At 41.2% G+C, this 15604-nt stretch overlaps 1 protein-coding gene across 3 annotated transcripts in view; it reads right to left on the bottom strand.

The window, feature by feature from the left end:
• RAMP3 (receptor activity modifying protein 3) overlaps positions 1–15604 on the bottom strand; it is a 275933-nt gene that overhangs the window by 142507 nt on the left and 117822 nt on the right. For 2 of the 3 annotated variants that reach the window (XR_004538034.1, XR_004538035.1), the window contains exons 3-4: positions 14093–14228; positions 12896–13046 (exon numbers count right to left, since the gene is read on the bottom strand). Coding sequence is in view for 1 of the 3 variants with exons in the window: in XM_033930188.1 (XP_033786079.1) it covers positions 14093–14228 (136 nt within the window). In the remaining 2 variants the exon portion in view is untranslated. The remainder of the gene's footprint in view (positions 1–12895; positions 13047–14092; positions 14229–15604) is intronic. The other variant, XM_033930188.1, reaches the window with a different exon arrangement.

The following is a 15604-nucleotide window of genomic DNA, read 5'->3' as shown; positions in this document are numbered from 1 at the left end:
TGCATCTCAAGGAGACAGTGCATGCAAATCCATCTTGTACATATTCATTGTGGATATCCTGAAAACCTGACCTGGCTCCAGCTCTCGAGGACCGGAATTGCCTACCCCTGTCCTATACAGTTGTGGTTTTATGCACAAAACTTGTAGAGAGAATTTACCATTACTGTTGATATAGAAGGCAAATGATTGAGAACAATTGGCTGGTTGAGTCAGTCCTTTGACTCTTGTTAATGACCCATATCTCTGATGCCTTCATAACAATTAAAGAAGCTGTATAGTCATTATAATTCTATAAATAACATCTAAATCCTAGGCACCATTTATAGAATCATCCCTAGCAGCGCCCAAGCATTCTTAGGCACCGGTAGGCATTGAATCCTTAGGCGCACTGCCATTTAGGCCAAGGTTTTCATGGCCTAAGTCAATCCATGCACAAACTCTGCTCCTAACCATGCCTACTTGCTAGTGTGTGGCCCACTGTAGATGTCTAACTCAAAGCTTTTCATGCTTCTCGCCTGAACCCTCTTCATCTTGTTGTGATCAATCTCCAAAACAGTGTTCAAGTGAGTGATGAGTACTGCATCCAGGCAGCAGTAGCAATTTCTGCTGTCTTAAACTGGTTATATCCTCAGTATTATATTTTATCCCCTTCCAAGCTTTCTCTAGAGCAACAGGAGTTTCTTCCATTGATTCTTATGCCTTGTCATCCAAATCTCCCTGTTCCACATTAAGTACAGATCTCTCCATCATCTCTTGCTCTTCTTTTTTCACTCTTCATTCACCACTTTTCTTCATCCTTCTTCCTTTTTGCCTGCCTTTGCTTCTGTAGTTCTTGTCTTCTAGTCTCAGGGAGGTTGGCTGGTCCGATCTAATGAGGATCAACACTCCCAACATTCTCTCTTTGACCTTTTGTAAAGGCTAACTCAATCTCAAGAATATTTTTCTCTTGCTGTAGTCACAAAGTATGTGTATTCCACGGAGACAGGCAGAATTGCATCCCACATCAGTACAACTTGCAGATGTGTCAAGCTTCTCCTTAATTCTGTCTTTCTCCTCTAGTTTTGCTTTGCCCACAGAAACTTTGCTGACTTGTTCCCATATGAATTTCAAGTTTGCTTTAATCCTAACATGGCTGTTTATATCAGGACCACTGAATTTTGGATTTGCTTTGTACCACTGAGCAAGTAATCCATTCATTAGGTCATTGACCAGTTCATCAGTGCTGTAATTTTGTCTGTCTTGATCACTGATGTCTCTCAAATACAACCCATGTCGAATGAGATCCCTGATCCCACCAAATGATGCAAACGAGTCCAAACTTGCAGTCTTGTTTTTCATAGCAATAATCTAATTTTGAAAATGTCCAAAAGAAAAACATGACTGCTAGTTTGGACTCATTTGGTGGGATCAGAGAGAGAATTACCGTATTTTCACGCATATAACGCGCGCGTTATACGCGTTTTTACCTACCGCGCATACCCCTCGCGCGGTATACAAAAATTTTTTTACATAGTTCCCACCCCGCCCGACGCCCGATTCACCCCCCCCCCCCCCCAGCAGGACCGCTCGCACGCGCTCCCACCCGCACCCGCATCCACGATCGGAGCAAGAGGGAGCCCAAGCCCTCTTGCCCGGCAGACTCCCCAACTCCCCGACAATATTGGGCCAGGAGGGAGCCCAAACCCTCCTGGCCACGGCGACCCCCTACCCCCACCCCGCACTACATTACGGGCAGGAGGGATCCCAGGCCCTCCTGCCCTCGACGCAAACCCCCCTCCCTCCAACGACCGCCCCCCCCCAAGAACCTCCGACCGCCCCCCCAGCCGACCCGCGACCCCCCTGGCCGACCCCCACGACACCCCCACCCCCCTTCCCCGTACCTTTGGTAGTTGGCCGGACAGACGGGAGCCAAACCCACCTGTCCGGCAGGCAGCCAACGACGGAATGAGGCCGGATTGGCCCATCCGTCCCAAAGCTCCGCCTACTGGTGGGGCCTAAGGCGCGTGGGCCAATCAGAATAGGCCCTGGAGCCTTAGGTCCCACCTGGGGGCGCGGCCTGAGGCACATGGGCCCAACCCGACCATGTGCCTCAGGCCGGGGCAGTGCACGGAAAGTCAGGGAGGGCGAAAGGAGAGTCGGGGTGGCCAGAGGAGAGTCGGGGCGGGCGAAAGGACAGTCGGGCAGCATGCGCGGTATACCCGTGAGCGCGGTATACAAAAGTTTTTGTACATAAAATCGTGGTTTCTGCGCGCTATACCCGTGTGCGCGTTTTACACGGGTGCGCGTTATCTGCGTGAAAATACGGTACATGTAGCTGAACTACCAACTATCAAGAATCTCATTAGATATAGGTTGTGTTTGAGAGATATTAGATTATTGTTATGACAAAGCTATGTTGAAAACCTGTGGAAGAGAAAATTAAACTATAGTAGTCCCCCTTTATCTGCGATTTCACTCTCTGTGGTTTCAGTTATCCACGGTCAACTGCGGTCCAAAAATGTTAAATAGAAAATTCCTGCAATAAACAATTCAACTTTTAAATTGTGTGCCACTCTGAGTAGAGCTATGAAATCCCATGCCGTAATACTACATCACAATGTTAACATCATTCACTTCACTTCATCTCATCACATGTCATAGGCAGTCTATCATCATCATCATCACAAGGAGAAGAGTGAGTACAGTACAATATAATTTATAGGGCTCCTTTTACGAAGCCGCGTTAGCGGCTTTATCTTGCGCACATTTTAGCGTGCGTTAACCCCCGCGCTAGCCGAAAAACTACCGCCTGCTCAAGAGGAGGCGGTAGCGGCTAGCGCGGCCGGCAAATTAGCGCGCACTATTACGCGCATTAAACCGCTAACGCGGCTTCGTAAAAGGAGCCTATAGAATTCAGTACTATCCCCTGCAGATAAGGGGGGACTACTGTAATGTGTTAGTGCCAATATGGGTAAATAAGTAAGATAAATTGATTATTGAGGCACAAAAGGCAGATGTATTCCACATATTAGCAAAAGAAGAGGAAAAGAGTGCCAGCATGGTGAAAAGGTGAAGTGAAAGAGGCTATTAGAGCTAAAAATCCTTTAAAGCATGGAAAAAGGATCCGAATGAAGAAAATAAGAAGAGACACAAGAACTGGCAAGTTAGATGCAAAGCATTGATAAAGAAAGCTAAGAAAGAATATGAAAAGAAACTTGCCAAAGAGGCAAAAACTCATAACAATTTTTTTAGGTACATCAGAAGCAGAAAACCTATGAGGGAATCCGTGGGACCGTTGGACGATCAAGGAGCAAAAGGGGCGCTCAGGGAGGGTAAGGCCATAGTGGAGATACTGAATGAATTCTTTGCTTTGGTCTTTGCGGAAGAAGATGCAAGAGACCTACCTGAACTGGAAATCATTTTCAAGGGTGATGTGGAGGAACTGAAAGAAATCTAGGTGAATCTGGAAGATGTACTAAACCAAATCAATAAGTTAAAAAGTGATAAATTACCTAGACTGGATGGTATACATCTCAGGGTGCTAAAAGAACTCAAACATGAAATTGCTGACCTGCTGTTAGTGATCTGTAGCCTGTCACTAAAATCATCTGTTGTACCTGAAGATTGGTGGGTGGCCAATATTGTGCCAATATTTTTAAAGGGTTCCAGGGGAGATCCAAGAAATTATATACCAGTAAGCCAGACTTCAGTACCGGGCAAAATTTGGTTTACATAATTAGATCACAAAGAAAGATCCATTAACATTCATTGGAGCTATTGCCTAAAAAGTGATGAAACATGGTGGTTTTTAAGGTTTTGCAAAAGATCTGAAGAGATAATTTGAGGAGATGGTCCATTCCATATCACAGATAGTAAGTATGGAAAGGAGTGTGAAATTTTACTAATGAACTTGATTCCTCTTAATGATGGAAAAGAGGCCTTATTCATATGAGTTGTGCTATCAGCATGAATTTTGGGTGCATAATTTTTAATGTCCTTTTGACAGTAGAATTACCCCCATTATTATTAAACAGTTAATTAACTTGGCAACATACAAAAGAAATACAGATTATTACAAGTGGCATACAGAACAATACAGAGCTGGCTGTGTTACTCTCACAAACTGAGTAAAAATGAGACTTACAAAGGCATGAGTTCCGGTTGAGAGTCTACTGCATAAGCTTTCAAGGACTTCTTAAACCTAGACAAAGAAGTTTCCAATTTCACTTTCTCCTATCTTGTCCCTTATGTGACAGTTAAGTATGTTACCTTCCTGGCAAGATCAAACTTCAAGTTATATTTATTTATTTATTTTAAAATTTCTATTCCGCTTAAAGCCTAAGCGGATTATAGGAAAAAACCCCAAACTATTACATACACGCTTTATAACAATAACAATAGCATATCAACTATCTCCTCACCTTTCTCCTACTTTCAATTATCTGATTACACAAATCTCAAATTTAAAAAAAACCATTTCACTTTAATAAAATACTTGCACAAATAAATAAGTTTTCAAGTCTCTCTTAAAAGACCTCAATTCCTTACACAATCTCAAGCAACCTGGCACACAATTCCACAGTTGTGGACCTGCTACTGAAATTGCCATTGCTTTGTTCTCTTGGAGTGTGTTTCCACAACTGACTCAATTGACAATTTCATTACTGATTCTGATCTTGGTATATACTTCCTCAGTACCTGCACCAAATACCAAGCTACCACTCCATAGATTACCTGATGAACAATTGCCAGAACTTTATATTAATAATAATAATAACTTTATTCTTCTATACCGCCATAGTCGTGAGACTTCTAGGCGGTTCACACTGAAGAGAGCTGGACAGTCAGCGAGTTACAATATGTTGAAGTCCAGGATACAGGTGTGACAGTAGGTTGGGCGCTGTTGCCTGCGCCACGAACGTTACAGAAGTATGGGGAAAGGGCGCAGCAGTGAGGGGGTGGAGAGAAGGACAGATGCCTCATCGCTACCAAGATAGCGCCCAGGGCAGAACACCCCATCTTACTATACCACTAAATTGAAACCCTCAGTTCAATGTGCGGTGACAGCCCGAGGCCTGTCCGATTCTACACTTAATCGGTAACCAATGTAGCTGCTTTAGCACCGGTGAAATATGTTCATACCTATGCTTGCAATTTGTGAATGATAATTTAAGCCACATACTCTCCTAGATAGGTTCCTGCAACTGGTGAAAATATACTGTATCGACTTCAGGAGTGGATGAATCAACAGCACTATTGGAAACTGGAATTAGTAACACCAGCTATTTTGCTGGTCACGTTTGCCTTGGAAGCTGATAAGAAGTGGCTGCTGAAAATTAATTTTCAGAACAAATAAACTTTTCTGTAATCTGAAAATTTGGGTTTATTGGGGGAAAAAAACCTTAAAGACAAATCTATTTAGAAAATTTCTGTCGTGATTTTCTTTCCTTCTGATTTCATTTTGTTATCCGCTTTGAATCTTTTTATGAGAATTGGTAGAATACAAAAGCCATATGACATTACATATTACATGTATCCAAGTAAACTCTGAGGAAGCAAAAGCAATTCTAATTGATGTGTCCAGGCATAATGCAATTCAACATTTCATTTTTGAAACCGTTTCAGCGGCGTTTGAATGTCTGAAGAGCGGTTCATGATGCAGGAAAGAAAATGGGGAGTCTCGTCAGATTTGGCACTCTAAGTGTTAATTTCGATTTTGATTTTGAACTTTAGTGCTTACTTTAGTGGTTTATATATTTTCAATAGTATTTTATTTGACACCTGGAAAACTTTGAAATTTATTAATAAATTAACAGATGTTCCAGTAGAGAAATCCACTTATCAATCCTTATGGTTAAACTCCAAGATTCTGGGATCTTCTGGAAGCATTGGATGAAGGCAAGCATTTGTACATTAGATCAGCGTTCTTCAACCACCGGTCCATGGACCGGTGCCGGTCCGCAGAAATTTCATGCCGGTCCACAGGGCTGGCATGTGCATCAGGCCTCAGACAGTGCTCTTCAGCTGCTGGTCCACGGTGCGATTGATGCAACGTTGTCTTTGGGCCGGCTCCCTCTTCCTCGGTGCTGCAGTGCATAAAGCCGTGGGCGGAGGCTCCTACGTGCGTCCTGACCAGAAGCCTTCTCTCTGACGTCGCAACATCAGAGGGAAGGCTTCCAAATGAGGTGTGGGGCGTGCGAGGAGCCGCTGCCCACGGCTTTGTGCACTGTAGCACCAAGGAAGAGGGAGCCGGCCCGAAGATAACACCGGGGGGCAGGCCAGAACGCAAGCCACAGCATGGAGAGAGGGAGATAACAATGGTAGGGGGAATTATTTTATTTTTTAATTTAGTGATTGATTTACATCTGCTGTCTATTCAGGAAGAAATGCATTTGTTTCTTTTCCTCTGGGGTTGTACTGCATGCAGAGTCTTGCATCTTAGGGTTTGTTTGTATATATTAGTATTTTTAGTTTTTGGTCCCGTATTTGCATAGGGAGTTATCTGTGTTCTGGTAGGAATGGATGTTGAGAAGCATACAGTGTGCTTTGTGTAGTTTAATTTTGTGGTTAACCATTATGTGTTGTTAATACGATTATATTGTGTGTGTATATATGAAAAATGAATGGAAAAAAATGATGTTACAATTAGTACTATTATGGGGATTGGGTCTGGGGTAGAGATGGGCGGGGTCTGACCCACGACTTAGCCCAGTGCTCTTCAACTGCCGGTCCACAAAATGATTATTTTATTTCCGCTGGTTCATAGGTGTCAAAAGGTTGAAGAACACTGCATTAGATGATGTTATATCGAATGGGAAACTGCTGGATTTTTCACGACTGCAACAAACATTCGGTATTTCAAAATCTCAAAATTATAGGTGGTTGCAATTGAAGCAGGCTATTCAGAGTGGGTTCCCTGACTGGCAGAATTTCAAAAATCATTATAGCTTGCAGGTCCTATGCTTCCAGACAGATTTACTGGGGCATCAGACCACCCGGTGGTACAAATTAATATCTGAACTCTTGAATAAGAAACCAAAAAATGGGAGGAGCCTAGCTAAGATGGCGACCTGAATTATCTCAGTGGAACGCTGCTGGATCTTTTCCTAAATCGATGGTCAAAAGGAAATCTAAGACCCGGGTTTTTCCTACAGAACCCGGGCAAATACCTCATCAATCCAGTCCGATGGATGTTTTCGTTGAGAGGCAGCCTAGGGTGGATCCGGATGATAAAAAGCCCTCGGCCCGAGGCGAGAGTCGGTCGGAGGACTCTCAGGTGTCATTCGAGGCAGTCAGCTTCTCTCCGGATGAGCGAGGAGTGCCGGTGCAGCCACACCCTCGGCCGTTGGCATTCAGTACAGCGAGTGAGGGAAGTAGGACAGCGATGTTGGCAGACAGCAGAGAGGGAGGAGAACCTGCTGTACTATGATCATCAGCTGTTTTTCAAGAACAACTTCTACCGCGTGAACTCCTGGAATCGGCGGAGGAACGACAGAACTTATCTTCAATAATTTCCTCAGCAAGTACTGTGAACTCTAAATTGACTATGATAAATTTTGTGATAGCTCCTTTAAAGAAACCCAAAGTAGTGGACCTGAACTCTATTTGGGAAGTGATTTCTGAGTTACAATCCTCATTGGGAACTCAGATGAAAAATTTAACTACTTACTGTTCGGAAATACTATCGGAATCATTGATTACTCAGCAGAGAGTTGAAAAAATTGAAATAAATTTAGTTGAACAAAAACAAAAGTGGAATTTTTGGGGTACAGAATCAATTATTGATGAAAGATAATGGAAATATTAATCTTAAACTAGAAATGTTGGAGAACGCATCAAGAAGAAATAATTTGAGACTAATTAATTTTCCAAAACTAATAACTACATCTGCTCTTGATATGTTCAAGAGGTATCTTACAGAGAACTTGAAGATTCCTCAAAATACGTATCCCCCAGTTTCAAAAATTTACTATCTCCCGGAAGGAAAGAAGAAAACACCTGAAGATCAACAAGCTACAGAAATGGACATGTTGAATTTAACAAATATTTTGGAGAGCTCGGTCTCTGAGCAGATGAGAGTTGTTACACTTTTTGTCCAGTTAGCACTGGACTCAGACAGAGACTAGCTCTTGAAAATCTTCTTTAAGTATAAAGATAAATTTTTCCTAGATCAGAAAGTTAGAATGTATCCGGATGTTTCCAGAGTTACCCAAAAAAAGAGGAAACAATTTCTCCTTTTAAGGCCTCAGGTCTTAAAACTTGGGGATACTTTTATACTTAGGTTTCCATGTAAATGTTATGTTAAGTTCCAAGGAGTTAAATATATTTTCTTTGAGTTGTCACAGCTTTCAAGGTTTATAATGGGTAAAGATGTGATTTCTGCAAGTACCCCCGCTAAATCTCAGGAAGAAAGCTCAAAATTTTGAACTAGGTTAGCTATCAGGAACGCTATTCAGTTTTCTTATGAAGATTTATAATGATTAGGATTTATCCGACTTTTTAAAGCTATCTCCCCCATATATTGTGGACTAACAATGGAGCAATGTAAATATTTTGTTATTTGGAACTTCTTTTTTCTTTGTAAAGATTTAAGACACTGCTTATTTGGAATGATGTTGGTGAACATATAAATAATTGAAATGAATAAAGATAAAGCTAAAAAAAAAAAGAAACCAAAAAATGGTCTTAGAGACATTTGGAGCATGGAGATAAAGCAGTATATTTCTGTGTCTCGATGGCCACGAATTTGGACTTGGGAGAATGAAATGTACAGCGTCAGCATCTAAGAGACAAACATGGTTTTTTCTATTACATATATCTTTTTGGACCCCCTGTTAGGTTACATAAATTGGACAATTCTAAGTCTAATAGATTCTGGCACTGTCATAGACCGGATCCTAATGTAATGGATGTAAACCGCCTAGAACTCTTTGGGTATGGCGGGATATAAGAACATAATAATAATAATAATAATAATAATCTGGACATAAGGGCACTGGATCATCTGTTGTTCTATTGTCCTTTGATACTCAGCTTCTGGAAGTCAATATGGGGACAGATTAACCTCATATTGGAATCAACTATCCCTTTGACATATGAGGCAATTATATGTGGTACTTTGCTGCATTTCAACCCACCTATGGATTGTTACAAAGGCAGACTTTTCCTTATTATGACAGGAATAGCGATGCAAATGATAACACGCAATTGGAAAAATTGCGACCGCCTCAATTTTGCGTTTTGGTGGGCTAGTTTATGTTTAGGATATAAATATGAAAAGATGAATGCAGATATGTTGGGGAATAACAAAGTATTTAAATTGGTATGGGGACCGTTGACATCCTTTGTTAATTCAACATAATTTTCTTTATTTAATTTATGTCTATTTTTATGCATATCCAGGGTGGGGTGGGTGGGGGGATATTTTGTTGGCTTATTTTTGATTGTACTGTTGAAAGGGTGGGGTGGGATATTTTTCTTTGTATTATTATTGATGGAATTTAAGTGCTTAAGTCGCTTATTAATGTTTGTAAAATTCATGGCACTTGTATTAGTTTTGAAATTAATAAAGATTTTTTAAAAAAAGTTTTGGAGTCACTAATTACACAATTTTTCAAATCAATTTAAGATGTAGGACACATAATAACCCTTTGGTTACATGATTGTGAGACTGATGATGTTCCTACGGTAGAATTGCATTATTGAGTACCATTGGTTCATGCTTGGGCAGTCACACTGCATTTATATATATAATATCATGTTTTCATCAACAGTCTCATTTTCACATATACCCTCTTTCCCTGAAAATAAGAACTATCCCAAAAATAAGCCCTAGCATGATTTTTAAAGATGCTTCTAATATAAGCCCTACTCTAAAAATAAGCCCCAGTTAAGATCAACCCTCGAAGCCCCCCCCCCCACTCCGGAATGTTCCCAACACTCCCCGACTACATCCATGACACTAGTGCTGCCCGATTCACCGACAAAATCAGACTCATCAATTCAGCAACCCCTACCCAGGTGAGATCTGACATACCTCCGCTTCAAGGCCTCCTAAAGCGGCAGCGGCAGCAGCAATCTGAACGGGCTGCTTCATGGTCTTCCCCACTGGAGCTTTCCCTCTGCCACATCACAGTGGAAGGGTCAGTAGGGTTCTGCTGCACAGGGGGATGGGAGGGAGGGATAGAAAGATGCTGCATAAGGGGATGGGTGAGAGGGGAGGAAAGATACTGCATATGGTGGGGGGAAGAAAGGAAAGAGGAAGAATTGGGGTGGAGGAGAAGAAGGGAGAGATGATTGTTGTACATGAAAAAAAAAGTAAGACATCCTCCCAAAATAAGCCCTAATGAATTTTTTGGACACAAAATTAATATGACACTGTCTTATTTTCAGGGAAACGTGGAGGGGCATAATCAAAAGGAACGTCTAAGTCCGTTTTCGTCTAAGTTGCAAGTCGTCCAAAGTAAAAAACAGCTTAGAACAAATATTTTTTCATTTCGAAAATCGTCTAAGTCGCTAAATCGTCCATCTTTATACCACATTTTCGTCCAAGTCAAAAATGCCTAGAACAAGCCCAGTCGGACGTGGGAGGGGTCTGCAAAGTAATGAACTGAACACCCAGACATGGCACCTAAATAGTAGGGTACCTTACAGGGTACTGCTGTGAACTTCACAAAAAGGGTGCCATGTCTTCCTCTTACTACAGTTCACTTATAGGTCATGGTGAGCCCCCCAAACCACCTCCAGAATCCCCTAAACCCACTTATCTACCACCCCAATAGCCCTTATGGCTGCAGGAGCCACTTATATGTCAGTAAAAAAGGGTTTTGGGGGTGTATAGGGGAATGCATATGCTTCAATATCAATGCAGTGATTACAGGGGCTTATGGGCATGGGTCCTCCTCTCCATGGGTCCCTAACCCACACCCAAGACGGCTTAAGACGCCTCTGTGAAGCACTAGGCTTTCCTAAGCCAGGCTTTCCTAGGAACTAGGCTTTCCTAAGCCAGGCTGCCAGGTGATGATGTTCTGGAGGCACAAATTTCAAGTTGTGATTAATATTTTTATTGGGGGGGTCGGTGATCATTGGGGTAGTGTGTGGGGGTTTGTATTATGTGTTTTCAGTGCTTATCTGGTCACTTTAGGTGGGTTTTTGTGACTTAGACCATGTTTTAAATGGTCTAAGTCAGTGGTTCCCAACCCTGTCCTGGAGGAACACCAGGTCAATTGGGTTTTCAGGCTAGCCCTAATGAATATGCATGAAGCAAATTTGCATGCCTATCACTTCCATCATATGCAAATCTCTCTCATGCATATTCATTAGGGCTAGCCTGAAAACCCGATTGGCCTGGTGTTCCTCCAGGACAGGGTTGGGAATCACTGGTCTAAGTCACAATGTCCAAGTTCCGTCGATCCTGTGCTTTATAACTTTTGGTTATACATGGAGTACAACAAAGTCTAAGACTGCCCATGTCCCATCCAAATCCCACCCTCGACACTCCTCCTGACATGCCCCGTTTAGCTATGGTCGTTCAGCGGCACTATGAAAGCCTAGATCGTTTATAAATACGTCCAAAACTCGGTTTTATTATCGGCACTTGGACGTTTTTGACTGATGATCGTCCAAGTGCCAACTTAGGCAGGTTTTTGGACATTTTTCTCTTTCAATTATGAGCCCCATAGTATTTAGGTGATTTTGATGTCTACAAACAACTGGGTGTTAGTATGCTTATGTTTCTTGCTGAGGAATCTGTATTAGTGTGTTATAAAAAGAAAATGAAGAGAAACTTGCCAAAGAGGCAAAAACTTATAGTAATAACAATTTCGGGTACATCAGAAGTAGATAGCCTCTAAGGGAATCCTTGGGACCCTTAGATCATCTAGGAGCAAAAGGAGAGTAAGGCTATAGTAGAAAACTGAATTAATTCTTTGCTTTGGTCTTTATGGAAGAAGATGTAAGAGATCTACTTGAACCAGAAATGGTTTTCAAAGGTGACAATGCAGAAGAACTAAAAGAAATCTCAGTAAACCTGGAAGACATGCTGAGCCAAATTGACAAGTTAGAGTGATAAATCACCTGGACTGGATGGTATACATTCCAGGGTACAGAAAGAACTCAAACATGAAATTGCTGATCTACTGTTAGTGATCTGTAACCTAACGCTAAGATTGACCATAGTACCTGAAGACTGGAGTGTGGCCAATGTTACACCGATTTTTTAAAAGGGTTCTAAGCGTGATCCAGAAAAATTACAGAATGGTAAACCTGACTACAGTGCCAGGCAAAATGATGAAAACTATATTATAAAAAATAAATGTGGTCCATGTTTCACCCACTCTTGGGCTGCTTCAGGGGTATAGTACTAAAAGTGAGAATGCTAAAGGATTTGTGATCTCACGTTGAGTGATTGTTATAATAAAGAGATTTTGTTTTGGTGCAGTCCACCTGTGATCTGTTTCTTTTGCATCACTGCTGTTGCAGATCTGAAGAGCCTCTTTGTGGTTTGCTTAGGGGTGGGGAATCGGCATTCCTGCACTAACCAGTTAGCGCATCTACATTACTGTGTGCTAACAGCTAACTGATTAGCATACAGATAAAATGGGAGCCATTGGCACCGACAAAATGGGCGGCAGCAAGTGCTCTCATAGTAATTTTTTTAATGGCCACAGCAGCATAAGCCATTAATAAAAAAATAAAAAAGTCAGGGTTTTTATGGTAAAAATGGCTTTAGTGTGTGAGAAAGACCAAAATAAGTACATGCTAAGCCATATCTTACAACAGCTTAGTAAAAGGACCTCTAAAAGCTGTTTTATAGTTCTATGGTTTTTCTGCCATAGTATGGAAGGATCTCAATTCTCCTCAGTTGTAGTTCAAATATATTTATAGTTTAGGTCAGTACTGCACATTATACACTCACACTAATTGTCTTCTTATTAGTTCTTCTTATCTCCTCCATTTTACAGCATTCAGATCCCCTCTTTGATAAAACTTTCCTGAAACAGCATTGATGACCAAGGTCCGAATATTCACATGACTCGAGTGTAGCCAGCATGTATTACTTCTGCAATCTGCAATAAATGGTAGCTAAATTTTGCAACCCATGCTTGCAATTTATGGATGATAATTTAAGCCACATACTGTACCCCTCTAGATAAGTTTCATGTCATTTGAATTCAGTTACCTGGGAAATCAAGAGGTTCCAGGTTTTCTTTAGGCAAATATTACATTACTCTCCCAGATTACTTATTTTCTTCCCAACAGGTAAATGTCATCATTATTTTCAACACAAAACCAATAAAAAATTGTAGAACAGGAGATTGGATGTACCAGTTGTAGTTTAATAAGCATCCAAAAAACAAAAACAATCCACAAAGGATATACACTTCTCCCTCTATGTTCAAGGGGGATAAATTCAAAGATGGCCCACGAATACCAAAAAACACATGAATAACTTTTACAAATCATAGTCATGGGTTTTTTGGTATAGCCCCCACGAATACCGTGAAATTGTGATAAAACTTATCATTGTTATTTGCGATTGCAAGTGCTATAATTTTCTCTCTGCCCACTTTTCTCCGATGCTGGCGTTTGCTCAACCCCGTTGGAAAAAAAAACAAAAAACAAACACGCTGAATTTTCTCGGCACTCCAGGATGGTGTCATATGGGGGGGGGCGGAGCCATCAAGACAAAAACTATGACTAACTGAAGTCGCAAGTGCTGAAGTCGTGAATATGGAGGGAGAAGTGTATACAGTCACAAGTGACACCCAGTAAAAAACAAATAATATATAAAATTGCAAGTGACCCAACACGGGCCGTGTTTCAGCATAACTGAAAATGCCTTCCTCAGGGGTCTTAATTGGTCCTTGGCTGTCTTAAATATATATATTTTTTTTAAATAAAAAAGTCACAAAAAATCATTTGGTTTTACTGTTGATCACTTGTGACTTGTGCCTTTTTTGTGGGTTGCTTTTATGTTTACAACTGGTATATCCGATCTTCTGTTCCACAATTTTTGTGTTTCATTTCTCTTGTGGAACCCTTTTGTGCTCTCTGCATTTTACCATTATTTTCAACAAATAAGAAATATCAGAAACAAAATTAGGAAGCTCACATAATAAACTCTGTTAGATTGCACCACTTTTTAGTGTCCAGTTTCTTCATTAAGTCTTCAAATTCTTGGCCACATATTGGTAATCTTTGCAACATGAGGGTCTCATTGCAAACCAGTCCCGAGTGGTATAATCCATCTAGGAAAAGATTTTTAAAAAACACAATTACATCCACTGTTGGAAATGGAATATGAAGGTGAAATATACATAGTTATGTTTAAGTATATGGGGAGTATTTTTTATGGGCTGAATTTTCATACACATAAACAGAGCAGCATAGCGAGGGAAGTAAGCGCTGGGATGGTGGTACCCGGAATCACCTTGCCATGCACCCCTCTTCCCCACATGCCCCCCTCTCCCTGTGTACCCCTTCAAATGACTGCCAGCAGCATCTCTAACCTGTTGTTCATACCGGCCTCAGCTCTCCCTCTGCTATCACTTCCTGGTCCCGTAACCAGGAAGTATTGTCAGAGAGAGGGCTAAGGCCAATGTGAACTGCAGGTTAGAGATGCTGCTCACTGCTGGTGATCATTTGAAGAGGTAGGTCGTGTGTGGAGAGGAGAAGAGGTATCTGCACCCCTGCGAAGACGGTGCCTTGAGTGGTCTGCATCTCTCGCTATGACACAGCATACACATCCCACACACAGTATTACAGCTCTGAAGGGTGTTGGGACTCTTAGGGTTTGCCAACTAGGAGTGTGCAGCCAGAATATTTCTGTTTTGTTTAGTTTCCCATGTTGTTTCCAGGAATGCATTTGTTTTTTATTGTTTTCATCATTTTTTGTTTTTGTAACTCTGCATTCTTAGCTCATGCACTACTGATAGCACACAAAAAGCCCATAAAACCTTTGTGCTTTTTCTGCTCATTTTCATTTGCCAACTCCATGAAATAGGATATGCCATTGACATTTCTAGAGCTATACTAAGTAGAATGTCATTAGTGATACGATTATTTTAGGTATCTTAACTTATGCTAGTTTTGCTCTAGGTTTCACTTTTATCATTTGGGTTAATAATTCACTCCTGTGAAAGATTTTCATTCACTCTGACATGCAGATCAGTGTCCTTGGTCCTCATGAAAGTTGGACTCAGACTAAGAGCTGAGAGATTCTGAAATCCAGTTCTTGATGCAACAGGAACATAGTGAAATGCCAGGAACACCTCCTCATGGAATTCACTATGCATCAACCTATCAGAAAATCAGAGGAATGGACACCTTACATAACGTACATCTAAACTGAAAACCATGTCCACTTCAGATTTGTGAACAGTCGCTGTATACAAAAAAAAAAAAAAAATCACAAATATTAAAGAAATGGGCCTCAAAATTCACAGGAAAACTTTTACTCCAACAGCGAGACAGCAGTAACCTCCTCTCAGGTCATCGTTATTCTCACTGGCCCAATGTCCAAAGCCTCTTGCCAAGAATTACACATGAGAAGAGAATTATGAATTGATCTGAAGGAACATCTGCTTGGATTACCATCATCGCTTGACACATAGAGAAGAAATGA

The sequence above is a fragment of the Geotrypetes seraphini genome, chromosome 2, assembly GCF_902459505.1.
Source record: "Geotrypetes seraphini chromosome 2, aGeoSer1.1, whole genome shotgun sequence".
In the NCBI taxonomy this organism is placed as follows: Eukaryota; Metazoa; Chordata; class Amphibia; order Gymnophiona; family Dermophiidae; genus Geotrypetes; species Geotrypetes seraphini.
The sequence above is the reverse complement of the archived record's forward strand: the minus strand, read 5'-3'. Positions and strand labels throughout refer to the sequence as shown.